Below are 27,871 nucleotides of genomic sequence, written 5' to 3' on the forward strand. Positions count from 1 at the left end.
TACCAGAAAACTATACTCAAAACAACTTTATGAAACTTCACAACATAAGGCAGGGGTCGAGAACAGTTGATGAGTTCACAGAGGAGTTCGATCTCTTGACTACAAGATGTGGAGTGATAGAGGAAGAGGAGCAGTTAATTGCAAGATATCTTGGAGGGTTGCGAAAAGAAATTCATGATGTGGTGGTTTTACAACAATATTGGAGTTACAATGATGTTTACAAATTGGCTAGTGAGGTGGAGAAACAACTAAAAGTACGTCAGAAGCGGCCTAGCAATGAGGACTCCTACCACAAACAAATTGCTGCCAAGTGGGTTGCACCATCTGAGACTGATAAAAAAGGAGAACAAAGGATTGAATTCCAGAACAACCGCACCAATCTCAAGGAGGGTGGCAAGCCTAAGAAGTGTTTCAAGTGTTCGGGGTTGGGACATATAGCATCTGAATGTCCTAATCGACGGGTGGTGAACTTGGTTGAGGAAATAGGAGAAACAAGTGAAGCAAGACATGGTGAACTAATGATATCTGATGATTGTCATTATTATAGTGACGAAGAAGTTACCTGGAGTGATCAAGGTGAGTCACTTGTGATAAGAAGAACCATGAATGCATCAAAAATAGAAGAGCACCCAGATTGGAGAAGACATAATATATTTCATACAAAGTGCACTTCCAATGGTAAGGTGTGTCAAGTTATCATTGATGGTGGGAGTTATGAAAACATTGTGGCACAAGAGATGGTAGACAAGTTGAACTTGCAAACAGAAAGGAAGCCAATATCCTATAAGCTGCAGTGGTTCAAAAAAGGTAGTGATGTAGTAGTCAACCAACGTTGTTTGGTATCATTCTCTATTGGAAAAAACTACCAAGACTCACAATGGTGTGATGTAGCACCAATGGATGCTTGCCATCTCTTATTAGGCCGTCCTTGGCAATTTGATAGGAGAGCTCACCATGACGGGTACCAGAACACCTACTCTTTCTTGAAGGATGGAAAGAAAATTATTTTGGGTCCATCTAGAGCAGACCACAAACCAAAATCAACCAAAGCAGAGAGCTGCAGTTTTCTCTCCACAAAGAAGTTTTTAACTGAATCCAAAGAGAGTGGGGAATTGTATATGTTGATGGTGAAAGAAGTGGGCACTGATGATTTTAGTTATTCCAAGGTGTTGGCACCTTTGCTGGAGGAATATAGTGAAGTCATCCCTGAGGAGTTACCTTCTGGGCTACCACCTATGCGTGACGTACAACACCACATTGATCTCGTACCAGGTTCAAGTTTGCCAAACAGGCCTCACTACCGCATGAGTCCACAAGAATATGAAGAGCTCAATAGGCAAGTGACTGAGTTACTACAGAAAGGAGTGATCCGGGAAAGTATGAGTCCGTGTGCAGTACCAGCATTACTCACACCTAAGAAGGATGGGACCTGGCGTATGTGTATTGACAGTAGAGCAATAAATAAGATAACAGTAAAGTATAGGTTTCCAATCCCACGCTTGGATGATATGCTTGACCACTTATCTGGAGTTAAGGTATTTTCAAAAATTGATTTACGAAGTGGGTACCATCAAATAAGGATAAGGCCTGGAGATGAATGGAAGACTGCTTTCAAGACCCGTGATGGTCTGTTTGAGTGGCTTGTAATGCCGTTCGGATTAACGAATGCCCCTAGCACATTCATGCGACTCATGAATCAGGTATTTCGCCCTTTTATTGGAAAATTCGTGGTTGTTTATTTCGACGATATTCTTGTGTATAGCCTTAATGAAGCAGAACACTTGAAGCACCTACGAGAGATTTTTGAAGTATTGAGGGTGCAGAAGCTATATGCCAATTTGAAGAAGTGTGAGTTTTTAACTGAAAGCTTAGTTTTCTTGGGATATGTTATTTCTGCTGAAGGGATCAAAGTGGACTCAAATAAAATTGCAGCAATTTTAGAGTGGCCAACACCAAAATCCATCCATGATATTAGAAGCTTTCATGGCCTAGCTTCTTTTTATCGGCGGTTTATTCGCAATTTTAGCTCCATTATTGCTCCAATGACTGATTGTCTGCGTTCTAATGTATTCAAATGGACTGAAGAGGCTAATAAGAGTTTCCATGCAATAAAAGAAGCTATGACCAAAGCCCCTGTCTTGGCTTTACCTGATTATGATAAGGTTTTTGAGGTGGATTGTGATGCGTCCAAGAATGGTATTGGAGCTGTCTTGAGCCAAGAAGGAAAGCCCATAGCTTTCTTCAGTGAGAAATTAAATGACACCAGGCAGAGGTATTCCACATATGACGTTGAATTTTATGCCATTGTTCAATCTCTTCGGTATTGGAGGCAATATCTTATCTTCAAAGAATTTGTTCTCTACTCTGATCATGAAGCCCTCAAGTTCCTCAATGGACAACAAAAACTTAATAGGCGCCATGCCAGATGGGTCGAAGAGCTGCAAGAATACAACTTTGTGATCAAGCATAAAGCTGGGGTGCAAAATAGGGTGGCTGATGCCTTGAGTAGGCGTGGAGCACTTCTATCTGTGATGGAGGTACGAGTTGACGGATTTGATTACTTAAAGACGTTATATCAAGAAGATGTAGATTTTTGTGAGACATGGAATGAGTGCAAGGAGAAGAACTCTATTAAAGATTTCCATATTCAAGATGGTTTCTTATTCAAGGGTAGCAGGTTATGTGTCCCTAACTGTTCACTACGGCTCTGGATCATTGAAGAAGTGCCTGGAGGTGGTCTTGGTGGACATTTTGGGAAGACTAAAACTTTGTCATTAATTGAGGAGAAGTTCTTTTGGCCCAGGTTGCAAAGAGATGTACTGAGGTATGTACAACGTTGTCGTATATGCCACCTAGCTAAAAGTAGAAGTCAAAACACAGGGTTGTACACACCCCTTCCAGAACCAAAAGCTCCATGGGAAGAAGTTAGCATGGATTTTGTGGTAGGATTACCAAGGACAAAACAGGGGTTTGATTCTATTTTTGTAGTGGTGGATAGGTTTTCCAAAATGGCACATTTTATACCTTGCAAAAAGACAATGGATGCTAGTAATATTGCCAATATCTACTTTCGTGACATTGTAAGGCTGCATGGAGTTCCTCGTACCATCACATCTGATAGAGATAGCAAGTTTGTGGGACACTTTTGGCGAACTTTGTGGAGAAAGTTGGGTACAAAGCTTCAGTTTAGTACTGCTCATCACCCTCAAACCGACGGTCAGACAGAAGTGGTGAATCGAAGCTTGGGAAACTTATTGAGAGCACTAGTTCGGCATAACAAAGCAAGTTGGGTTGAGTTCCTTCCGCAAGCTGAATTTGCTTACAATAACTCCAAGCATAGTACTACGAATATCAGTCCTTCTGAAGCTGTATACGGTAGCAACCCCAATGGACCTTTGGATTTAATTCCATTACCTGTCACGGATCGATTCAGCGGTGATGCCAAAGATATGGCAGACCATATTAAGGAGTTACATGAACAAGTGCGGCGAAGACTTGTTGAGAGTAATCAGAAATACAAAGAGGTTGCTGACAAGCATCGTCGTTATGTTGAGCTCAAAGAGGGTGACCTGGTTTGGATCAACTTGAGCAAGGAGAGGTTTCCACGTGGGAAGTGTGGTAAACTACATGACAGAGGAGGGGGACCATACAAGGTTCTCAAACGAGCTGGTAACAATGCTTATGTTCTCGAACTCCCTGATGATATTGGAGTGTCTCCTACTTTTAATGTTGCTGATTTGCAAGTCTATCATGGTGAGAATGAACCTACTGCTGTGGACTCGAGGGCGAGTCCTGTCCAACCCGGGGTGCCTGATACGGGTGTATCCTCCAACTTAGAGGAAGGAAGGCCCAAGAGGACAACCTCCTGCTTATTTGCATGATTACGTTAGGAAATAATCATCCTAGTTTCATTATGATTCTTTTCCTTACAACGTTCTGTATCAAACATTTAAGTCTCATATCTTTTATTATTACTTTCCAGATTAGGCTAGGTTTTCATCACTATTTATGTTGCTGCTTGTAAGACTTTGGATTATTGAGTTATATGATATAAGAAAACGTGGCTTTGGCTGCAAATACGTGTGAGTTCTCTAAACATCTTGTTTCTGGTGTCAAGTGGTAGAGTTAGAGACCTGTGTCTGACTTAATTTCCCATTACTTGGTTTCTTTCTTCTTTTGTACTAGACCACACAAATGCTGACACGTGGCTGCTCTCCTCCTTGGTTTTTACACACATCAGCCCTTATTCTCTTCTTCTAACGCAAAGAGCACAGCCAACACCTCATATATATATATAGACCACGACCTATTTTTCGATTCCTCCCCCCTTATGAATAGTAGCCGTAACCCACCTCCATCTTCTCTCTCATTCTCTCTCTTCCCAATTTATCATTCTCTACCATTTTTCTCAAGGAACAATTAAGGGGTTTTCACTTCACATCATCAAGGCTTCATCACCACAAAGGGATTTTGGCGTTGGTAAATAATGGGGGCTTAATTTCTAGTTGGGTTCATATTTGCCTATAGCAAATTGTGAGCCTAACTTGTGTTCCCTCTCAATACTTCCCATACTTGACAACGATTCGTACGCTTGCGAGAGTTTATGCATCAAGTCAAGCTCAGTCGAACCTGAAAGCACCCAAAACCAATTTGATCAAAACTTAAGCAAAATCAAGAACTGAATACAACCAACTGTAGAGCTCAGCGAGAGCATGAATTTCCTCACCTCATTCGTCGTCGAATTCGACCGGAAAAAGTCAAAAATTCTAGGTGAGGGACTGTGAGACTTTGACTCCAACGAGAGAGAGAGCTGTGAAAGTTTTAGGGAGGGATTTTATTTTTAGGAGGAGAGTGAGAGAGAAGCAGAAAACATAATAAAAAAAAAAGAGAGAAAAAAAAAAGAGGAAGTAAGAGGTAAAATAGTCATTTTGGATCACATTGTGTGAGATTTAAATGTTTGACGAGTAATTTGTTAAAATTAGGATAGCAGAGACTGAACTATTGACGCCCTAAAAGTAAAGGGAGTGACCAGTAATTTTCCCTTCTTGTTTTTTAATCAATAGAAACTGCAATTACATCGCAATGACAACACGCAACAAGGGATTGTAACTAAAAACAAATAATTCTAGTAGCAAACTACATATCCTCATTCAAAAAGAGAAGAAACTGACATGTCAGTGGATCCAGCGACAAATGCTGAATGTCAATATTCTTTCTTTGATTTATAATTTTTTTTTTCTTTGAATGTTTATTTATGTCTTGCATGCCCATTTGAATCTATTTGAAAAAATTAACAAGTTTATAACATATTGATTTTTAAAAGGATCGTTGCTCCGGCTTGGGCTTGCCCGACCAGAATCATTAGGGGGTACTCTTCTTTACCTTAGAAGGTGACATTCCACCCTCTCTCGATTCATCTATAAACTTCGAAAGGGAAAGGGATTGGAGTAGTTGGTATTATTAGATGTGCGTATTGGTTTAACTACGATATTATGTGTATCAAATCAGTAGATCTTCTAGTTTTCTATTTAACTAATATGTATTGGTGTTGATCTTTCTAAGCTTAAAGCACCCACCATGATTATCTCATGTGTATGTGAAGATGATGGAACTTAACAAACTCTGAGATTAGTTTCCTCCAATATTTCACAACAATGATCAATTGATGACATGGTGAGTTTTAGGCTAGCTAGGTGGTTAATTAAAAGGAAAAAAGCTTGTTTTGCTTTTTTATTTTTTTATTTTTTATTTTTATGAATTTTTCTTTGCTTTTTTAGGACAATATATGTAAAAAAATAACCAAATCGTATGATATGGTCATGAAGAAAATACCTGCAACACATTCATTTCGCTCATGCCGACCAATTTGAATGATAGATGAATAGGATAACATACATTCTAGGCAGTGGCGGAGCCACATTGGGGCACACTGGGTCCCGTGACCCAGTAAACTTTTAGTATAAAATCAGTTAAGTTAGAAGGAGTGACAAACAGCTAGCATAGTGCAGTGGTCTTGGCTACGTTTTGATATGTTGGAAGTTTGAGGTTCGATTCTGGCTGCCTTCAGTACTTTCTGTTTAAATTTTTTCTAAAGGTTTCAGTACTTTTTGTTTAATTTTTTTCCAAAGGTTTAATTCTAGCTTGTAGCACTAATAACTATTAATATTACTATTTTTTTGTGTGGCTTGCTATTATGAACTTGACATAATTTTAACAATATTTTTATCTTAAATAATCGTATTTTTAGATTATAATATTTCTATCAATTTTTTTTATCGGAAATTTTAAGTTTTGATATATAATTTGACTACTAAAATTTTTTCTTTTCAATTTCGAAAGGTCCTCACCTAGGATGAAGTAGTAGCTCCGTCACTCGTTGTTACTTTTTAGTGATTTGGAAAACTCTTGTAAAATAGAAAAGCATACTTGCAACATGTATTGACTCTCAACTCAATCACAAATTTCTTGTTATTTTCCAAGATTTTTTTATGTTTTGATATTATTATTTTGTTTTTGTGCCCCAGTAACCCTTAGTTTCTGGCTCCGCCACTGATTCTAGGGTCAGTTTTTCCTATAGATTAATGCTTTTGATTTTCATAAGTTTATTGCGATAGAAATTTCAATACATAAATGGACTAGCTACATACATTAAAGATGACTCTTTTTTTTTTTGTCTTTCCCGGTTCTGTTTTTGAAGTCCACTTCCCTATGTTCCCCCTTTTAATATTTGTGGGCACCGTAATCTTGAAATAAAATATAGTTTTATAGAATATCTTATTATTATTTTTATAAGTTATAATATTATTCATTTAAAAGTTTTATATATATACTCTTATATATATATATATATATATTTTTTTTTTATATGATATAAAAATAAATAAAAATTAAAAAATATAAAACCGCCTAGGCGCCGCCTAGAAGCCTAGGCGCTCCTCGCCAGCCCACCGCCCGACTAGCGCCTAGCGATTTTTCGAACCTTGCTTTTACTAGAGAAAATCTAATCCAAAAACTAGCTAATGCAAAACAATGGTAGTCGTCTAACTTCTTTCGGTAATTCCAACGCAAATGTGACCAGGTGAGTAGAGAGATGTCGGTGGAGCAAGGCTCTCTTAAGTACCACTAATCTCAAAATCTTCCTAGACATCATATTTGTATTGAGTATGCCTACTTTGAAGAAAGATTAAACTATTGGCATCTACTACAAAAATAATATGGCAATTGCCTACATCTCTTGGAAAATAAAAAGACTTAATCAAAATCGCCAGTTTCTGGGTCTTGATCCTTGAAGTCTTCCACCCTTAGATCGAGATCGCCACCTTGATCTTCTTGTTCCATGTAATTTGCCTCCCTTGCTTCACGATACATCTTGTATGCGTTTGCAACATTTTGGGATGCTTTACACGCCCTTGACCAATGTCCAGGTAGTCCACATCTGAGACAAGCTAGCATCTTTATGGTTAGGTTCCCTTGATCGAGGCGCTTTAGAAGCGTTTTAGGGACGGTTTCTTTCCTTGGTGGCGTCACCACCATAACCGGAGGCTTGGCCTCTCTCTCTCTTCACACGTTTACCACCACGGTTCCGTGCACGCCTATCTTGGTGGTTTCCTTCCTCTTTAGGGCAAGAATTATCCATATCCTTAGGGTTTCGCTCCTTGCGACCTCTCTTAGGGGCGCGACTATAATTAGACTCCGGAATTGACTTAGCTCCCACAGGTCTAGAGTTATAGTTCTTCACAAGTATGTTATCATGCTTTTCAGCCATGTTCATGGCACCAATAAGCTCATGAAATCTTGTGATGCGTCTAGCATTGACATCAATCCGATAGTTCTTGGCTACCATCAATGCAGAGACAGGGAAGGTAGAGAGAGTCTTCTCGATCAACATCGTATCAGTGATTTTCTGTCCACAGAATTCCATCAAAGACTTGATACGAAGTGCTTCCGAATTGTAGTAATCACATAAGCGGAGGCTATGCCATCTCACTTCTAAGTTTGGAAGCAGGGAGTCACGAACGTTGCCAAAACGCTGCTCGAGTTCTACCCATAGTTTTCTTGGGTCTTCCTCATTAAGGTACTCATTCTGGAGCGCGTCATTCATGTGCCTTGTCATGAGAATGATGGCTTTAGCTTCATTCGCCTCTCTCGTAGCTCTATTTGCTTCAAAAGCTTGTTGAGGAGTAAGCACGTCCTGACTTGGCTCTTGGATCATACTCAGGATCCCATCAGCCTTAAGATGTTGGCGCACATCACGGACCCACTTGTGGTATCCTGCGCCTGTTGTCTCTAGTGGAGCGAAGCTCAACTTGTTCAGGTTACTCATCCTGAAAAACAACAAGAAAATAGGGTTAGTTTCGGAGCGAAATAGGCTACCACGAAAACAATAAAAATTTCTGAGCGTAGTCGCTTCCAAGAAATTGGGAATTTCTGAGCATAGTCGCTTCTAAGAAATTCGATTCCAAGAGGGATTGGATTAGATTGAAACAATGATGTTTGTGGTCGATCGTTTTTATCTCAACAAACTCTAAGTTTGGAGGACTCTACAAGCTCCAAGCTTGGAGTGAGCAAGAACCCCCACAGTTCGGCTTTTTGGTCTTCCCTATGAAGAAGAAAAGGGGGGTAGAAGAAGGGAAGTTGCAAGTCCCTGAGAAAAAGAAGAAAAGAATGAAAAACTTCAAAAACAGGAACTTTAATCTTAAAAACTTACTTGTTGATTCGAGGCTTGAGAACACGCGTGTGTTGATGTAGGCGTGTTGGAAAACAGGCTGCGGGGATGTGCGTGGCAGGCGAGCTTTGGGCGAGGCTAGCTGAACGCGGGAGCTGCAGGGGTAGACTGCGGGTGCTGCAGGGCGCGCACGCGGGGAGCAGCGAGTGCAGGGGCGCGTATGAGCTGCGGGGGCAGCAGATGCAGGGCGCGCTCGCGGGGAGTAGCGAGCGCAGGGGCGAGTAGGAGCTGCGGGGGATTTGGTGAGAAGGGTTTTAAGGTTTTGGTTTTTAGGGCTAGGGTTAGGGCTCGTGCTTATAGAATTGAGAGAGAATTGTTGTGTGTTCTCATTGATAATAAGGGTCTTTTTATATAGAGGATTACAAGGTATAAAATCTGAATTGTACAAGGAAAGGTAATCATACAATCAATGAATATCTCTAAGATTCTCCGAGATTATCTCTAATTAAAATCCTATTACCACTAGGTCAAGTAACCTAGAGTTTGGGCTAAACACAAAGTAGAGATTTACTTAAACAGTCCTCAATTTATCCTGAATTCTAAGTGTCAAACCTCAACACTCTTCCTAATTCCATATTAATTTCATAACTACCTTACAAGTCGATGTCTAAATCCTCTTTTCAACTATTAGGGCACGACCAAAAAAAAAAAAAAAAAACTATTAGGGCACGACATAAAACGACATCACCTAATACTCATGCGGGTACAATCGGAATTTCGATATTTTCATGGTTTCATTGTCGGGTCAAGGCTACTTGTTGTAAGGCCCGTCTGCGAGGCCCAAAGTTCCACTCCAATAAGACTCTCATAAATTATAAGAACATAGAAACCCTAGAACCAGCTCCCTCTTTCTCTTTGCGCCGCGAGAAAGAGAAAGAAACACACGGAGACTCCATTTTCTTCAGGTATTCGCTTTCTTTCTCTTCTCCTCTGTTTTGCTTCCCAATCGAATCACTGCTTCATCCTTCTCTGTGTCTTCGTTTCATCTCTGTTCCCTCACTCCGTATTTCTCAAACCCTTCATCAACTTACTATATGAATTTTCAAAATTGCATACTGAAAAAGATTGAATTCGATGTAAAGGAAGAATCTTTTGGTCTTCATATGGATTGCAACTGATAAAGTACAGAGAAATTAACCCCATTTATCTATTTTTCGAAGATAATTTACTCAAGACCATAATTTGTAATTTTGATTTTCCGAGCTGATTGTTCATCTCAATTTAATATCTAGATATTGGAATTCGAAATGGACATGCTTCAGATTAAAATGATTTTTTTTTTTTTTTTGGATTTTCGGCTTTGTTTGCTGATGTGAGTGGTTTAACAGGTAAGCCATGGTGAAGCACAACAATGTTATTCCCGGGGAGCACTTCAGGAAGCACTGGCAGAACTATGTCAAGACCTGGTTTAACCAACCCGCAAGGAAGACCAGGAGGAGAAATGGTGAGTAACGGGCTTTGTTATATTGCATTTTTCTGTAATTTGATGCATCTGTTATTTGGCTGAATTTAATTTGTTGTTATTGTAATATCACCAGCTCGCCAGGCAAAAGCTGTGAAAATCTTTCCTAGGCCTACTGCTGGACCTCTCCGTCCAGTTGTTCGTGGGCAGACATTGAAGTATAACATGAAAGTCAGGGCTGGTCGCGGTTTCTCTTTGGAAGAGTTGAAGGTTTGTTTCCCTGACCTATTCGGATTCTGCATTGAATTAAATGTAGAGATTCTGGGCGATCGTTAACCACTGTTGCAATTCAGTTCTTTCAGTGGATACTTATTTTGTGTTAGTGAATACTTCTACTTTTATATCAGGATGTCTATGGAGTCACTAAAAGTTTCTTGCATATTGTCTACTCACCATTTACAGTGATTGGATGTTGTTGACCTGAAATAGGATGTATGTGTGATTTTCAATGTGAGTCTCCTTGAAATGGAATTTGTGTTTCTTGTTTATATTATACCCCGAAAGTGGATAAAATCTGATTGTTTCTGTATAAGATATATTAGGATTTCCATTGACCTGCATGAAAGCTGCTTTTGTTCTGTATTTGCCACTTTAGTATTGCAGAGATTAGGTGTTGTTGTACGTAGTTTGTATATTAAGTCTTCCAAAGATTGTTTTGTATTGCCATTTCTCTCACTTCTTCTGAAAAAGTGATAGTTGGATTGACCTTTATTTTTGAAGTACCTCCTGTTGTATTGATGGTTATGCAATTGATAAAACAGTTTTCAGTCTGTTCTCAGTTTTGGTGTATTTAGTATTTGCTCCTGATCTCATCACAAGCATTTTTGTGTTATGGGTTTTAACAAACCTTTCCTATATCAGGCTGCTGGTATCCCAAGGAAACTTGCACCAACCATTGGAATCTCAGTTGATCATCGTAGGAAGAATCGTTCTCTTGAGGGGTTTCAAGTTAATGTGCTTCGTCTGAAGACATACAAGCAAAAATTAGTTGTCTTCCCAAGGCGTGCTGGCAAGTTTAAGGTAAAGTTATTGGTTGAAGTGGATTAGTTCAAGAATGATTGTTGGCTAAGAGCGTTATTTCTCAACTATGTATGTACTTGCTTTGCTACAGGCCGGTGACTCTGCAGCAGAAGAACTTGCAAATGCAACCCAGGTCCAAGGTCCTCTGTTGCCCATCCAACGTGAGAAACCAACTGTTGAGCTCGTGAAGGTTACTAAAGATTTGACTGCAGTCAAGGCATATGACAAGCTTCGTGTGGAACGTGTGAATGTACGTCATGTTGGGGCCAGAGCAAAGAAGGCAGCTGAGGCCGAAAAGGAAGAGAAGAAGTAGAAATCCTGTTTTTAATATTTTGCAAGGTTTGGTTATGTTTTGCAAGATTTTGCAATTTAAGCTTTGACCTATTTACTGTGGATCCATAAGTTTAGAATTTTGTAATGTCATCTTTTGAGTTTTTATTTGAAAATATGATGAGAAATTAGACGTTGATCGTTTTGGTGATAAAATTCAGGCTATTTGCAAAAATCATAGTTCTTCCAAACTGAAAACTAAGTCATCCAAGATTAGGAAAAAGGAAAGAATAATGCTCGTTAACTTTTGTAAGACAATCTGTTTTCATTTATATTTCAATTCCAAATCCAATTCCAACGTATAAGACAGAGCATGCAGACATTCTGTGAGATTTTGGACAAGCATTTCGACGTTAAGGACACCTTTAAAATTGTTCTATGATACGGGGCTGCAAAGTGCAAAGTGCTAACTGACTAATAGATTACATACCTGAAGATGCTACTTTAGTTACAACTTGAGACGGAAAATGTAATTTGGAATGTCTAAAATAGAATCAGACAAATGTGAAGGTCTTTGTAGCCTAAAATGATGTGAAATATTTCGCCCTGATGCAAGACAACTACGTTGATTCATGAATCAGCAAAACGTTAAACCAAGTAAAGATCAAGTTATTCAGCAAGAGTACACAAAAGACAGTTCCAAATAAAACATGCCAGATAGTTTCTACTCTTTTCTTAATATTAGAAACATGAAAATCCTATGGATAGAAATGGCGATTCAAAAACCAAATTGGATAGGTTAGGCGCATTCACCTCAAGGATTAGAAATGGAAATTCATAAACAGACTTGAAAGGTTATGTATCGACACATTCTGCCTAGTCTGCTGCTTTGGACACAATTTTTCTCAGTATGTCATCCTTGCACTGGTTGGCCGTCATGTCAATAAAGATGGCATCTGAACAACATAACTTTGAACAATCCCGCCTAAAACTTGCAATTACCAAATCATTATCAACCTTCTTGAGAGCTGCAGCAAGTGCATTCACATTTGAACTCAGAGAATTATGAGGTGTACAACTACAACCCTGCCTAAAACTTGCAAATACCGAATCATTATCATCCTTCTTGAGAGCTGCAGAAAGTGCACTCACATTTGAAATCGGAGAATTATGACTCCTCCCCCTCCTAAGGGAATCATGACTCCACCCCCTCCTAAGGGTGTCAACAAAGTCACAAGGCAACTGCTCAGCGACATAGCTCCTCCCCAGAAAGTCAAAGAGTGTATCCAAAGACGAACCAAAGTTCACATAAAGCAAACATAACAGAACAACCAATCGAAGGATGTATAGCGGATAATGCTTCTTCCAGTTTTTGTCAGACTTTTCAAGCCATTCAATCATATCCTTCTTTTCCGATATACAGTCATTAATCGTAAGTTCAAGGATGCCTTCGAGAGAAGGTGATCGATCTTCTTCCACAATGAAATTTAAGCGGCTATCTTCATCCTGGGATATCAGCCATTCAATAAAGCAAGAACTTGTAGTAAGAACATAACCTTGAGTAAGAGCTGCCCAAATCAGAAGGCGTTCCAGAATATACAAGAAGCAACCAGGTGACATGTAGTCATAAATAACCCTCCCGTTGACTTTAACTTCCTTACGGAATGGCAACATAATACTCACGTAAATAATTTCCCCACGTCCAAAAGTCTCGCAAAGAAAAATAATGAAGGCCCTCAAATTTGAGTGGGAGTCTAGCTTTTTGAGAAGCTTAGCATATAGTTCGCTGTTCAGCTTACCAGTCCCGAGAATGATCATTGCAATCCTTCCAATATCCCCAAAAGACGGCTTGTTCTTTGACCGGGTATATTCAAATACTACTTGTCTCAGAGCATTCTTTAAAGCATCAGTTCTTCTAAGAGAAATCATACTCTCTCTCAATGAGTTCCTCCCATCTAAAGGAAACATGTAAGACACCAAACTCTCAGTTGAAAAAGTTACAAACCTCTGTAGTGTTATGGTATCTTGATGCTTAGGCTTCAGACATTTGGAATCCACAAGATACACTGCAACATCATAGATCAAGGTAAGAGACTTGCTTTGGAAGAAGGCTGAATCAGAATTCTTGACAGGGAACTTGTAAAGAGCTTCAAGCTTTTCCAAAACCTTGATTCCAACAGAGATCATTTCTGAACTCCAATATTTCCGAGCAGCTGAAATGAGCTGCTGACCATCAATGGAGACCAACTTCCCATGATTTAGGAATTGTCTTCTTTCCAGACATCTTACCCAATCAGCACGAGGGAGGAGCAACACATAGACTGGATTCAGATCATGATATAGCCTACACACACCTAAGCAAGTTAAACAACACTCTACATATCCCTTGCATTCTGGAGTTTCCAAACATCGCACAGATTCATATATGTGAAGAATCTTCTCCTTCCAAAAATTCCAAAAGTAAACCAGTGAATCAATGGAAACCTGATTTTTAGATATTTTCTCTTCTGACTCCTTTACAAGATCACCAATCAATTCTTTTTCCCATATATACTTATCAGTTCTTTGAGAGAGATGTGCATCCAAAATTTTTCGAGCAGATAAAACTTCCCCTCTGATACTCTGATGTCTCTGAGAAGAATTCAATTGATTTTTCAACACAGCCAAGTTATCCTGCCTATTTAATAAAATATCAACCTCAGTGCAAACCAACTCATGAAAGTTGTCTGTCTCATTCTTGGCAAGTGACTTGGCTTTTGCCAAGAGGGCCTCCTGTTGTGGAAACTTCTTCAGAGGCCAGCCCTTGCTGCCAGATGACCAAAGAGACATGGCAAGTACGTAGAATATTATTTTCAATGAGGCTTCTTTGAATTTACCTGCCTTTCCAAGGAAATCAGATTCAAGTAGAATTTCACCTTTAAGCTGTGCGATGTTTGCAGCTTCCAGATAATTTCCAAATTCTTCCTCCAACAACAAAAGCTCATCAAGGCTATCCAACCTCTTCAAAAAGTCCCGCACCAAAGTTATAGAAGGAAAAGCTTTAATAAACTTAATCATGGATCTGTTATCATTCAAATCATAATAGTGAAGTGCACAGCTCTCTAAAAATTCAAGCTGCATTCTATTTATTCCTTTTCCTCTAGTAGTCATAGCAGTGTCCTCTTCTGCATGCTGTTTCCAGTTATTGATGTACTGCAAACCCAGTTCAAATAGTTTTCCCTTTTCACAAATAGTGAGACACTCTGCAAAAAAATTACCCTTAGCATAGACATCTGCTGCCTCCTTATATCGTCCTGCTAGAGAAAAACATTCCGCGGCTCTCTTCAGTTCAGACTCCCCACATTTCAAATATATTCTAGCTGCACCAATTAAAGACACAAATTAAGAAAATAAAATTGATTTAATCTTAATTCAGAACAAAAATTCCCTAGAGATTTCAACATTAAATGGGAGTACACAGCCATGCAAACATGGAATCAAGATTTTCAATTATACAATACAATGAATACAAAAATTCAAGGAACAAAGGATAAAACTAACAGAACCACAAGAATACTACGATTCGAAAACATGAGGCAGACTAAGCAAAACAGATGTAAATTGTCTTACCAGCTTTTTCATACTCCGGAAACCAAAAACCAACAGAACCACTAGAATACTATGAATCAAAAACAGGAGGCAGACTAAGAAAAACTGATTTTAAATAGTCTTACCAGCTCTTTCATACTCCCCCAGATCAGAAAAACATCTGGCAGCAGAATCTGCCTTGCCTATAGCGTTAAATATTTCAGCAGCTTCCCTGAGAATAGATTTAGCATCTTCAGGATTTGACGTTCGTATGTGGGCAGCAAGTGCTTTAAGGCCAGCTGCTTTAGACCTTCTTTCCCAGTAAGTGTCACCTGCTCTTTCAAAGCACATTGTGGCCATTTCGTAGTTGTGTTCATGATATAGCTGCAACAAACAAAAGAACGAATTAGGAAAGTATAATTGAAAATACTGGTATTTGAACTGTAATAAGTACTACTACTACTACTACCACCACCACTACTACTGGAAATACAATTTCTGTTATAGTTAATCTCTCCTCTTCATCATTACTATTTTCTCATTGTTGTACAGAAAGATTAAGCAAACCTTAATGCCACGTGACTTCCACTCCTCAGGACTGCTTGCAACTTGCATTTCATGTGCAAGGGAATCATCCAGTTGCTTAACTTGCACAAGACATTTCTTCTTCCAGTAGTCAAACATTGGTTTGGACAGCTCTTCCATATTTTCACAAATCCACAATCTCTGTCTCGTGCGAGTAACGGCCACATACAGTTGCTTCAGTTCAGAGCATAAGATATTGTGTTTGGCTACATCGAAACCAGGAAAGCCCCTGGGTAAAGTGTGGTCGAGTAAATCTAGTTCATTCATGTAATCATATATAACCCTCCACTGGTTTTTTGAAGGTGATGAGCCAAAAAAGTTGTATAAGAGGACATCCTATACAGTGGATAGACAAATGTTAGGACTTTTTCAACATTTGAAAAATCGTGGCAACTAATAACAATCATATTCTGATCTAAAACCAATATATAACAGGAATTCCATTGGAAAATGTAGCGAGGAAAAATTCTTCAATGGAAATAAAAGGAAAGGGAAAAAAAAGATTCATGCCATAGCAGAGCCATACCTAAGGATCACAATAGGTTAAAAAACAAAAATAAAAGTACTAAATTAAAAACAGTGATTACTTCTGTGCAACTAAAGAAGTTTACAGATACTGTAATCACCTGAAACTCAAGGCCCTTGCACTCCACAATGGTTAGAACAAGAGCATGCTTCCCTATAAATTTGGATATCTCTTTTCGAGCACTATCATCTCGGACCAAAATTACCTGCTCTGCACCAAATCCAACTATATTCCCAGTATTTCCAAAAATCTTTACGATTGCATTTTCATTTTCTTCAGATTCAAGCAATACCGGAGCTTCCCCAAATATCAAACTACTTTCAGGTTTTAAGACATCAATGGAAAGGGGAAAGAAATGATATAGTAGGTCAATAATGCTTTGTGATAGCTTGAGGATTCCATCATGGGTACGAAAGTTTTGAGTCAAGTGAAGAATTTCTGAGACTTGGCCTTTTTCCTTACTTTCATCATGCTTATTGGTTCTTGACTCCAACACAAACTTCTTGTAGAATAGATGTCGTAATTCTTGAAACCTGAAATCAATACCCCTTGCAATTGTTTGTGCAGTGTCACCGGAAAAAACAAAACCATCTTCAACATTGTGGCACATATGTTTAAACAAGGCAATTTGACTCATTGTTAGATCTTGAACCTCATCAACATAAACAAAGTCCATATGATCCCCCTCATACTTTTCATGCATCAGTCGATGGTGAAGATCAATTACAAAATCAGCAAGATCAAATTCCCCATTTTCCATCTTCATTTTTTCATACATCTGAAAAATATCATATATAACTTCTCTCTCTTGCCTGGTTAGAATGGAAACTCGGATCTCTGACAGTTGTACATAATCCTCTCGACTGAGTTTACCATCACATGCTTCCATAGCTCCCAAGCCACCTTTTATATGGGAAATAATCTCTGTAAAGACTCTTGAAGCATCAAGCCTCTTTGTTAAATCGGTATTAAAATGCGGCCAGTATAATGAACTAAACCTCTCATAACTGACTTCCTTTGTTCTTATAAAAGTCTGCAAGGCAGCTGATCTTGAATTCCGTAGATGACCATGAGTAAGCTCAGTTGCATCAAGGAATCTTTCAAAGTATGAGTTGCTCAGTGTTCCATCAAGCATAATCAAGAACTTTTGAAATGTGATGAAAAGAGGGTAAGAATGGGGAGGAATTTCATGAAATGAATCTTGGATATCGTTGAATTGAGCTTCATCCTCATCAAAATCAATCATATCAATCAAACTGCTTTCAGTCGAATGACTTCCACCACATGCAAAACTGTGGACACAAGGAAAAAAGGTCAGAACATTTAACATCAAAAGTCAGAATATATGAAGGAAACTCTTGAGCAACAGAGATCATATACTAGAGCACAATTTCATCCTGAACTAAAATTCTAAAGAATCCGGTCATTAAAACCAAACCATGCAGATGAGTTAAAGCAGGAACAGAATTAATTCCATGAAAACTATGTACTGAGAGCAACTGTGCATTCTAACTACAGTTCTAAACCCATTGAACCTATTTAATTCAATCTCAAGTTTAGTATATTTGAGAAAAAATTTAAGCTTTGAGTGACTTATAAGCCAAGATACCACAGTTTTTCCCCAAGAAAGATGTCGTTTTATAATTCACGATACAGTACTGTTCACATTTTAAGAAAATAATAGGCAGAAAAGAAATGAATAATCATCGCACCTTTTCAAGTGTAAGACATGTTGCTTGATGGCATAACACAGCTTAGGACTCACTGTAACGAAAAGCTGGTGTAGAACTTTCTCCTCAGTAGCTGCTGAACTCTTTTCAATCTTGCTGCTTTGACTAGTATAGCATCCTTGCACTGCCAACTGGTGCCACTGTTCTTTCTGAAATAATTTCATTGTTAAAACAGTGGTTTTCCCAGTTCCTGACCTTCCAACTATGAAGGAACTTCTATGATGAAGGATAATCTTCATTTCTTGGTCCGTAACTTCAAATGGAAGATCCAGTTCTCTACCCTCACAATCAGACAGCAAGTGGTTTACTACCCCAGATGATAATGAGTAGAACTTCATCAGCAACAAACTTTCGCTGACCCGTGAATTCTCAGCGTAACTTCTACCATCACATGTGTCACCAACAAAATCATTCTGGATTTTAGTGAAGCTAAGATCCTTAAACCGAAAAAATTCCAAAGAAGGTGGCCAGCTCTTTGGAATTTCCAAATCACTGATCACAAAACAAAAACAAAGAAACCAATAATTAATATGAAGAACAATTTGTACATGTATATCATTTCAACGAGGAGAGTTGCTACTTTTTTTGTTCGTAAATACAAAGCTTTATTGTTCATCTTGTGAGCGTCCCGTTATTCATATAAAGGGAGAGTAGGTGCTATGACTTGGACTATAAAATCATACATAATTAGGAAAACAAGAAGATAAAATGACATACCCCTCAAGACATTTCTCCTTGCAGAGATTAATGAAAGCATCAGTATATTTGTTCATTATACGGTCCAGGCGATTGACCAAAGTTGGGACATCCCCTATAGGCAATATGTCCCAAATCTTCAATACTTGAATGTATCTTGAGTCCTTTGCAATGTCTGTTGTACAAACAACATACAGATTTTCAACCTTAAATTTCTTCAAGATCAGTGAAGAGCTACCACAAATCATTTCTGAACTCTTCTTCTTTGGTCTCCAGCCACTGGCAAGCTTCAGTAGAACATTTAGTACCGACCTCTTCAAACGGACTGACGTCAGTTTCTTGAATGACTTAAAAAAGTTATCACTAAAAAGCACCTGAAGATAATGTAAGAGATAATCCAATTAAACTTTTGAACAGTTGCAATTAAGTTCTTGGAAAATTAAGAGGAAGGATATGTTGTTGGCATTAAGGTAATCAAGATGTAATAACAAGAGCTTTAATTACCTTCCATCTAGCACTTCTGAAAAGTATACTGTCAGCATCAAGCAAATCATCTAGTTGGTCGTACTGTTTCTTAACCTCCAATATGGCCTTGGCTAGATCCTTGTCTTCATCCACATTAAAAAAGCAATGGCGATTTTTGGCATCAAGGACCACGGCCTTCCAAACAGACTCATTATGACATAGAATTTTTTCACTCCCCAAAATCCATAGACAGTGCCTAAAATCATCAGAGGATCAGTAGCTATTTCCACCAACCTACTAAACAAGGATGCAGAAGCATACAAATTTATGTAAAACATACCTAGCCCTTGTAAGAGCAACATTAATTCTTTGCGGTTTTGAAACAAACTCAAGTGACCGCTGATAATTGGATCGTACAGTGGACAATATAATGATGTCCTCTTCCCCACCCTGGAACCCGTCAACTGTCTTTACCTTCACTGTAAAGCCATCAAGATTGTTATACTTCTGTGCAAGTTTGTCCTCGATTGCGACTACTTGAGCAGCATATGGAGATACTATACCAATACTGAGTTTCTGCTTTGATTCAACCCATTCTGTATACAAAGAGAAAGACAAAAGTGAATATCAATCTTTATGAAATAAGCTACACAGTTTAGATCTAACAAATGAATGATCCTTTATACATGTCACCCAAATTGCATTTATGTAACAATGATACTGTTTACAGAATGCATAAGAAAATTACACGATGCTAATATATACAAAGAAAACATTAGCTGAAGGGAATTACTGAGGCAATGTAAACTTTCAAATTAAAGTATATGCATATGCCAAGACCATTTGAATACACTGACAACAATGCTACTGTATCAGAAACTAAAGTAAACTATCACATAAAAACAAAATGAATTAAGCAGACAATTATTTAAAATATCGATATGAGCACATAAAGAAGAATGCAGCTAGACATACTTTTGTAGAGATTCCGCAGTATTTGTGAAACAATAGCAACCTCCACCATATTCTTTCGACTACGTCCATCCTCATCCTTCTCTTCTCGTCCACCAATTACGTTGATGAAAGAATAAGGACCAAACATTGACCCTTTAAGATAGTGTTTCTTCTGGCTTCTACTTTTAAGATTTGGAGCATCCAGGATCATGTTATTGTAGAATCTAGAATTTGGGAAGAAACTTATTGATGGATGCATCCTGTATTGCATATTTAGAAGGTGTTTCGAGCGACCAAATGAGCTTAACCTCTCGAACAAACTTCTTGCAAAACCTGCTTCATCAGATACCTACAGAAGAAAAGAAAGGAGAAATAAAATGCACACAAATAAGAAGTGGAATAAAAACTTATAAAGAGGAGTAAATATTGTTTATAACAAAGTGGCATCAGCTTACAATGCTCTTCACTGTAGCTGGTAACTGACATTCATCCCCAACTAGAACAGCATGCTTCACACCCCATAGTTGAAGGGGGATTGTTGATTCAGACTCTTTCAATTGTGCAGCTTCATCAATAACAACAACGTTCAACGGCTCCATTGCCACTTTATGCAACTTATATGAGCTGGATGCAGTGCAAAATATCAAGGAGGCATTTTGAAAACAAAATTCCATTAGAGACTCTTGCTTCACAAAATTCGGAATGTGAAGTTCACTAAGGGAGTCAAACAGAGTGTGCAAGACTTTAAGGCATTCTCTTCTATTCATGAATAGATGAAATGAGTTATCAGCATATGTCTCCCATATGTCGTCAATGTCAGAACAAGAGAAAATGTCTTCAAGTGCTTCAGAAGCAACATTATCTTGAAACAACAATGATTCAAAGGAATCAACCAAGTTGATAAGCATAATCATGTTTTGGACATTATCTCCACAAATGTAATTTTTCGCCATGTGGGTACATAAGATAGCAATACAATTTCTTAGAGGTGATGCATTAGAAACAAATCTGTCTCTAATAAATTCCAGAAATGATTTGCACTTCTCCTCGCCAACTTGAGTGTCACACTTGCTTTCTTTTCCTTTCATTTGACCTAAGGTCTTTGGTTCCTTCTCTATGGTTAACTCATTTACCAAAAAGTTATGGTAGTGAGAAACACAATCTTCAAGAAAATCTATCATGGAAGCAAAGCAATGCCTCCAGCCAGTCTGTGGTCCTAAGCACTCGGCAAGCCTTTTGAGACGGTAATCTAGATATATCTCTTCAATATCTGAGCCAACTCTGAGTCGCTCCTTATTCCCAAATAGAAGAACTTCTCCGAAAGAACAAAACAAAGAACTGGACTCTACTTCAGTCAACATCTTTACAACACGAGAAGCAACTTCAGTTATTGCAACATTTGTTGGGGCACAAACAAGAGTCCTACAATTCATCTGTAACAAGGTTACAAGTAGAGTCGCAATTGTTTTAGTTTTTCCAGTACCAGGAGGACCCCAAATTAGTTCAACAGAAGACTTCTCACGACAATGCAGCATTTCAAGGCAGGCTAAAACAGTCCCGGTTTGGGATTCATTCAGACCAGATGATAAACTCTGAACTAACCCCTTATTCACGATGTCATTATTCTTTTCAGAGCAGAGATTTTCATGAGCCTGTAATCAATCATAATATCTTCAGTCAGTTCCAGTAATAAAACAAAGGATCCATCTTACATATTTTGATACACAAGTAGATAGAGTTGAAGAACATCAGATATGTGATAATATCTTCATGAGCCTGTAATCATATGGAATAATTAGTTGAAGACCATCAGATATGTTATTTACATCAGTCAAAGAATCCATCTTACATATTTTGATACACAAGTATTACGGTTAAACCAGGGAGGAAAGATTTGTCATATTTCTTCATGAACTTTAACCAGGAAGATATTGTCTCAATATTAATATGGTATATCATCAAGTGATATAGTAAAGTTTATTTAGCTGTGAAAAAAGCTAAAAACACTGAGTACTTACTAAGATGTTGGGCCAGTATTACATTACATTATAGTTCATGTACCACAAATAGTTCCTATGTTAGTGAACGTAATTCTAACTCAACCAAACAAAATATACATAACTAATTACGATTCACAAATCTCTTACCACAGAATCAGTGCACAGAACTTCCTTGATAATGTTCAGGTTTTTGGACATGTGCAAAGCTTTCCATATTCTTCCATTCGGGATTAAGTTCACTAGAAAAACCATAAACAGTGATGCCGAACCCTTTACAACTTCAAGTTCTTTGGAAGCCTTGATTTTAAAATCAAGAGAAGTACTTTCATCCTCGTTCTCATATTCTGAGACTTTAGTGACTGATGCAAAAGCCCATGACCTCCCTACCCTTTGTAAATCTGAAAAACTTTCAGGTTTAGCATTTGCTAAAACAAAAAGATCACCTGGCAAAGTTTCATATGGCTCTTTGCCACGGTCATTTAACCTGTTTCGCCAATAATCAACCTTGATATCATATAGCTTTGTTCCATATGGCTTCGCTTTTTCAAAAGCAACTACTTTAGCAAATGGTGCTCTGTAAATAGTTTCCATACTTGCATGGACCTGCGCTCTTGTTTCTTCCAATAAAGGATACAGATAACACCCGAGGTAATGCTCCACAGAGTGAAATGATTCAGGAATCTTTTCCACCTAGAATAACAAAGACTCGCTGTAAGTACGCCTCATTTGATTCAAATCTCAAACAAATTGTATTCAATGTAAACAACTGCGGAATTCACTAAAACATACAGAAGGATGCAAGGAGAGCGTATTACAATACAATTTCAATCTGATATTTCTGACAAATAGAAGTCTTCAGATTATACTTTTAAAACCTTGGATCCAAACTAATTTTGTAAAAGCATGAATTTTTTTTAACTAATCCTAATGGTGTTTTTTTAGCCTGAAGTGAATCTAAATTGGATATGTATGAGAAATGTTAAATTACCATAGCTTTACCCAAATAGAATATACATAATTGAAACATAGCCATTTGCTCATTTCTTTTTTTAAGTGAAGAAACTACTGTATATCTATACTCTTTTGAACGGTCAAGAGTGAACCTAAATTGAACAGCGTGCATATTTTGTATCGTGGTCTCACTAGCAACAATCAAGTCTATAAGACAACTACTACAGATCCATGACCAATCATCATCGATGCATCTGCATTTCCCACCTTAACACTTCAGTCACAAAACAGAACGGAAATCTATTGCCATCTAGATAGAAATAAATGATATCCATTGACAACAATTCATCACACTCTCCGCATTACCAGATCTCAGTGGTCACACTATTGCCATATATTTGCTCATATTTGAGTACCAGATGAAAGAAAGAAAAGAAAAAGTGAAGAAGATGAGTAAGAGCAAAGCATGAGGAATAATTAGCAAACTGAAATAGTAGGCTTAACAATTAGACATTTCCGAGTCAAGGCCACCGAAGAAAAACTAAAAAGTTTGCTACAACAATAAAGCCACCTTCTCTTGTAACAGTCATCAAAATTCACCACAAAAAACTTTACTATTTCACTTATTTACTAACAGAGAAACAAGAAAGATGGCAATGGAATATAAAGACTGTACCTTTCTTCAATAATAACAAGAAAGATCAAGACTTTCTAACAAGAAAGATTAAGACTTTCCAAGTAAAAGTGGAGGCTACCCTTCTAAAGATTATCATTTCACTTATTTCTTAACAGAGCAACGAGAAAGATAACAAAGAAACATAAAGCCGCTACCTTTCTTCAATAAAAGATCAAAAACACAAAAAGATAAAGACTTTACAAATAAAACTGGAAGCTAGCCACAATATACCTTGTTCTTGAAGAGACGTTCATTGAAAATGTTATCAAGGGACCAAGAAAACACAGTCTCAGCCAAAAGGTTGGGTTTTTTAGGCTTTTTCTTGTGTGAACCTTCCATCATCTCCCTGTCTAACTCAAAACTCCCTTGCTTTTGTTATCTGCATTCAAAACAAAAGCATATATTACCATGAGAATTATCACAGAAAACCCACTTCCTCACCACAACTTTATGTGAAGGAAATGAAAAAAGAGAGAGGGATTTTGAAAAGAGAGGTAGAACAATCTGTAACAAAAGGCAAGACACATTACATTTCAACTCTTTGGGCTTGGAATTATCATCCAGATATTCAAGAGAGAGGTAAAATTTCTGACCAGAACCCTTGAGATAGAGAGTGAATGCAAATAGAAAAGGTTTGTGCTTGGAGGGGACGTTCTTCTCCCCTTAGACTATTTGACCTCTCTATAAAGGTGTTGTCTTTTATGCTTTAAATAAAAAATGAAGATTTATTCGGACAGGTTTTCTTTTTTCGTTTTTGCTGAACTCTGAAGAAGGTCATTGGGAGTCGGACAGGTTTCCCCCACAAAATCATCATTTTCTTCATTAATGTCAAGTTCGTTCTTAACCCATTTTCGTGAAAAATATTGAATGTACTAAACCACAGCCACCACCTTATTTAGTCACTTTAACCGTGAATTTGAATAGAATTTTTTTTTTTTTCCTTTTCTCATTTGCGATATATTAAGTTCAAATAAGATGATTTTGAGATCAAATTCTTGTTTAACATATTGTGTCATTTCATATTCGCATTATATTCAAATTGAATATGATAAAAAAGTAAGAATCATGTTTATGTGTCTGGTTGCATTTGTGTTGTGTGAAAATATCTCAAAGGTTCATCATTAGAATTCTACTGAATACTTGTTAACTTTTTTATTGTATGTATAAAACGAATAATATAGTGTACATTTTTTCTATAAACACAAGCAATATGCAGTGCATCTACGTACACATTACTAGCTAATTCATGCCTAATTATTTGCTTTTGAAGATTATAAACAACTCGTAGGTTGAACAGTGCCGAAAGTCTTTCCGATTGCATTTGTACAATACGATTCCACCACTTGATTCCGGCACGCCAAATTCACGTTTTCAAGTATTATCCCACTGCATGGATTTGCTGCACTACAAGCAAATTTTACTGCGACTGCTGTTGCTGATGTTCCTCGAATGTTTTGATACAATACATCACTAATTTTCACGCCTGATGATACCTATTGAATCGAGATAAAAGTGTGCATTAGTACTTGGATCGATCATTGAACTTTGAGCACAAGTACATCCATATGATAATCAAGTTCAATCAATTCTCAACTGAGCAGGGCAGTTAAGGTTGTGTGGGCAGTAATTTTGGTCAATTACAATAGGGTTTTGGACATCAACCATTTCAACGTCAAGAAATTGGACACCTTGGACAAACCCGTTGCTACGTCTCGCCCAAGACTTTATCCTCACACCATTTTGGGTGCCCTTAAAAATCGCATTTTTGACCGTTACATTTTGTACCCCTTCCTCTTCCAAGTCCTTGGCTAGGCTCCCAATGCTGCAATCACCAAACACATGCATTAGCTAACACCAACATTATAAGAGGTTTAATGTGATGAACATGTAACCTTGAAACTTTGACATACCTAATGCCGTGGCCAGGTCCGCATGATATGTGTTCCATCCATAAGTCCTTGGTGCCGGGGCCAATAGAGACACAATCGTCCCCAGTTTTGATAGATGTGTTTAAGATTGCAACATTTTTCGAGAACTGGACATGGATGCCGTCGGTGTTTGGGCTATTGCCAGCAGCAATGACTTTGACGCCTTGAATGAGAACGTCTTGGCAGCCGTTTATGACAATGTGGTACATCTGGCTGTTCAATGACATTAGCCCCTCGACTCTAATGTTTTTGGAGTTTGTAAAACTCAAACTCTGCAATTACATATAGACAAGAGTTTAGTTTAAATATCAATACTAGATAGAAGAGTACATTAGCGGATGATTCTAGTTCATATACTAACCGTGGAGCCATCAGGACAATTGGAGGCTTTGGAGCTCAATTTGCAAGCCCACAATGCAGAACCCTTGGCATCAAGTGTTCCTCCAATAATGAGTACCCCGCTGACTCCTTCAAAACCAAGCCAATTGCTGGCTTGGCCTAGGACTCGGTAATCAGGTGAAGCTACGAGTGTTCCATCAATCCGGAAAGTAATCTGTGGGCTTTTGCAGTCACCTTTAAAGGCCATAGAGTTGAGCAAATATATACCTACCTTTTGGTACATTTATCTCGGCTGGATCCAGAGAGGCACAGGCAGCAGCCCATGCATCAAGAAAAGCTTGGGTTGAATCAGTTACGCCATTGCGTACGTTTAGCTCCAAAGCTTAAGACATTGTAAACAGTTGCGGTCTCATCAGCAGCAGAAGCAGATGACTGGTATAAAATATGTAGAACAATCAATACAGCTGCGCAAGAACAACGTGTATGCGGCACCATTTTTTCTTCCTCTTCTGTATGAGATTTTGGGAGAGAGAAGAACTAACAGAGATATATTAAGATCAAGATCAGCGAGTATGAAGTTGAATGTGGAGGGAAATGACGAGTTGAAGATAATGGTAAGCCTAGCCTGGGTATTTAACTATTTATATGTGGTTGAATGGTTTGTAGGAATTAGGATACACGTAAATGGATTATGGTACATGCATGAAGTAACCGGGTTGATAAGCATATATAAAGGAATATATATGCATGCATATACATGGGAATCATACTAAGAAAGCAAACTGCGCCGGAAATTAACACACTAGCTAGTTTGGTGGCCACTCTTCTCTTTTTGGTTTTATTATTATATGCCAAACACTAGTCAAGGGAGTCTTCGAATGAATGCTCCCATCATTTGATTGCTTGCTGCTTAATGAAGTAATATTTGAAACTTATATCTGAATAATATTCTCATCCTTAAAACCCCAGAAATTGTACATCGGCATTTAATATTGACACAAAGTTAGGAAGAGGCCGTTGACTTGTTTTTGAATTAATCTCTCACGCGCTTCAAATTGGATCACTAGCTAGGTTGCTTCAAGTTCAAGTACAGTCTATAACGGCCGGTAGCTTAGGTATGAGATTAACGCCATTGTGAAGTGCAAACAAGGCGTTAACTGAATACAAGAGACCAAGCACGCACCACTAAAGAAAAAAAAAGGTTAAAAATTAAACGCGCCTCACGCGCGGAGACCAAAACAGAGAGTTCGAGCGCGTTCTCTCCCGGCCGAACGCCGGCGGGCCCCCTGCCGCTGCGTTCCGGTCCGGGAGGGGATGAGGATGGAGGCTAGCGGCGAGGCTCTATGGCGGGGATCTGGCTCAGGGATGGAGGTTGGCAGCTTCTACTTGGATTGGGGCGGTGCTTCCAGATCGGTTTCGTCTCTTCGTCGATCGTGGGTGGGAGCTGGCACGGACTTCCGGCGTGGTGTGATCGGTCGACGGGGCTCGATCTGCAGGTTGCTGCAGGTGTCTGGGCCAAGGATGGTTTCTTGGCGGTGGTTGGGTTCCCGATTTCATCGAAGTGACGAGCTTCTCGGAGTTAGATTTCGGATCTGGGTTTGGGGTTGGACGGGGATCTGCAGGTGCGTTTCTGTGTTGTTTCTGGGGCAGTTGGAGTGGCTCTAGGACACTGACGGCCAGCGGCGAACCGTGGAGGCTCAGCGGCAACTGGGGGCTAGGGGACGGTCGCTGAGATCTCGATCTAGTCGGTTCTGGTTCGGGTTTCGGGCACCAATCGGGTTGAAGAAGGGCCTGCACAGTGTCGTGGTGATGCGGCGGTGCAGGGTTGCTGCGCGGCGGCGTCGTGCTACTTGGGGGCGATCTGGTGCCGGCGTTGGCAGATCGATGCTCGCTTGGTGGGCGTCTGCATTGGGCCTATGGGAGAGATGGTGGATGGGCCGGGCCTCAGCTGTTTGGTTTTGCTGCTGTTTTTTATTT

At 38.7% G+C, this 27,871-nt stretch overlaps 2 protein-coding genes and 1 pseudogene across 3 annotated transcripts; 1 reads left to right on the forward strand and 2 right to left on the reverse strand.

Annotated features, from left to right (window-relative positions):
• Positions 1–9,503: 9,503 nt before the first annotated feature.
• LOC133722284 (large ribosomal subunit protein eL13z-like) lies at positions 9,504–11,676 on the forward strand. The gene is made up of 5 exons (XM_062149176.1): positions 9,504–9,630; positions 10,054–10,169; positions 10,264–10,397; positions 11,049–11,207; positions 11,299–11,676. The coding sequence occupies exons 2-5, from the start codon at positions 10,061–10,063 to the stop codon at positions 11,518–11,520; spliced, it is 624 nt and encodes a 207-aa protein (XP_062005160.1). The 5' UTR covers positions 9,504–9,630; positions 10,054–10,060; the 3' UTR covers positions 11,521–11,676.
• Positions 11,677–12,165: 489 nt separating this feature from the next.
• On the reverse strand, positions 12,166–24,284 carry LOC133724421 (uncharacterized). Of its 2 annotated transcripts, XM_062151146.1 has the most exons (13): positions 24,158–24,284; positions 23,859–24,006; positions 22,148–22,690; positions 20,456–21,652; positions 20,022–20,349; positions 19,387–19,642; positions 19,086–19,302; positions 18,603–18,955; positions 17,868–18,377; positions 16,256–17,447; positions 15,612–15,965; positions 15,191–15,428; positions 12,166–14,836 (listed from the first exon to the last, which is right to left on the reverse strand). In XM_062151146.1, the coding sequence occupies exons 2-13, from the start codon at positions 23,967–23,969 to the stop codon at positions 12,354–12,356; spliced, it is 7,782 nt and encodes a 2,593-aa protein (XP_062007130.1). In that variant the 5' UTR covers positions 23,970–24,006; positions 24,158–24,284; the 3' UTR covers positions 12,166–12,353. The 2 variants fall into 2 exon arrangements, with proteins under 2 accessions (XP_062007130.1, XP_062007129.1); XM_062151145.1 differs by lacking the exon at positions 24,158–24,284 and having other exon boundaries at positions 23,859–24,099.
• Positions 24,285–24,898: 614 nt separating this feature from the next.
• On the reverse strand, positions 24,899–26,389 carry LOC133725185 (polygalacturonase-like; annotated as a pseudogene).
• Positions 26,390–27,871: the final 1,482 nt, after the last annotated feature.

Source organism: Rosa rugosa, chromosome 1 (genome assembly GCF_958449725.1).
Source record: "Rosa rugosa chromosome 1, drRosRugo1.1, whole genome shotgun sequence".
NCBI classification, from domain to species: Eukaryota; Viridiplantae; Streptophyta; class Magnoliopsida; order Rosales; family Rosaceae; genus Rosa; species Rosa rugosa.

Coding starts and splice junctions, on each gene's coding strand:
- LOC133724421 (XM_062151146.1), bottom strand. CDS start 23,969: ATGATGGAAGGTTCACACAAGAAAAAGCCTAAAAAACCCAACCTTTTG. Junction 21,653..22,147: donor TTCTGTGCACTGATTCTGTG/GTAAGAGATTTG, acceptor GATTGATTACAG/GCTCATGAAAATCTCTGCTC. Junction 15,966..16,255: donor GCAAGGGCCTTGAGTTTCAG/GTGATTACAGTA, acceptor TCCACTGTATAG/GATGTCCTCTTATACAACTT.
- LOC133722284 (XM_062149176.1), top strand. CDS start 10,061: ATGGTGAAGCACAACAATGTTATTCCCGGGGAGCACTTCAGGAAGCAC. Junction 10,398..11,048: donor TCTCTTTGGAAGAGTTGAAG/GTTTGTTTCCCT, acceptor TTCCTATATCAG/GCTGCTGGTATCCCAAGGAA. Junction 11,208..11,298: donor GGCGTGCTGGCAAGTTTAAG/GTAAAGTTATTG, acceptor GCTTTGCTACAG/GCCGGTGACTCTGCAGCAGA.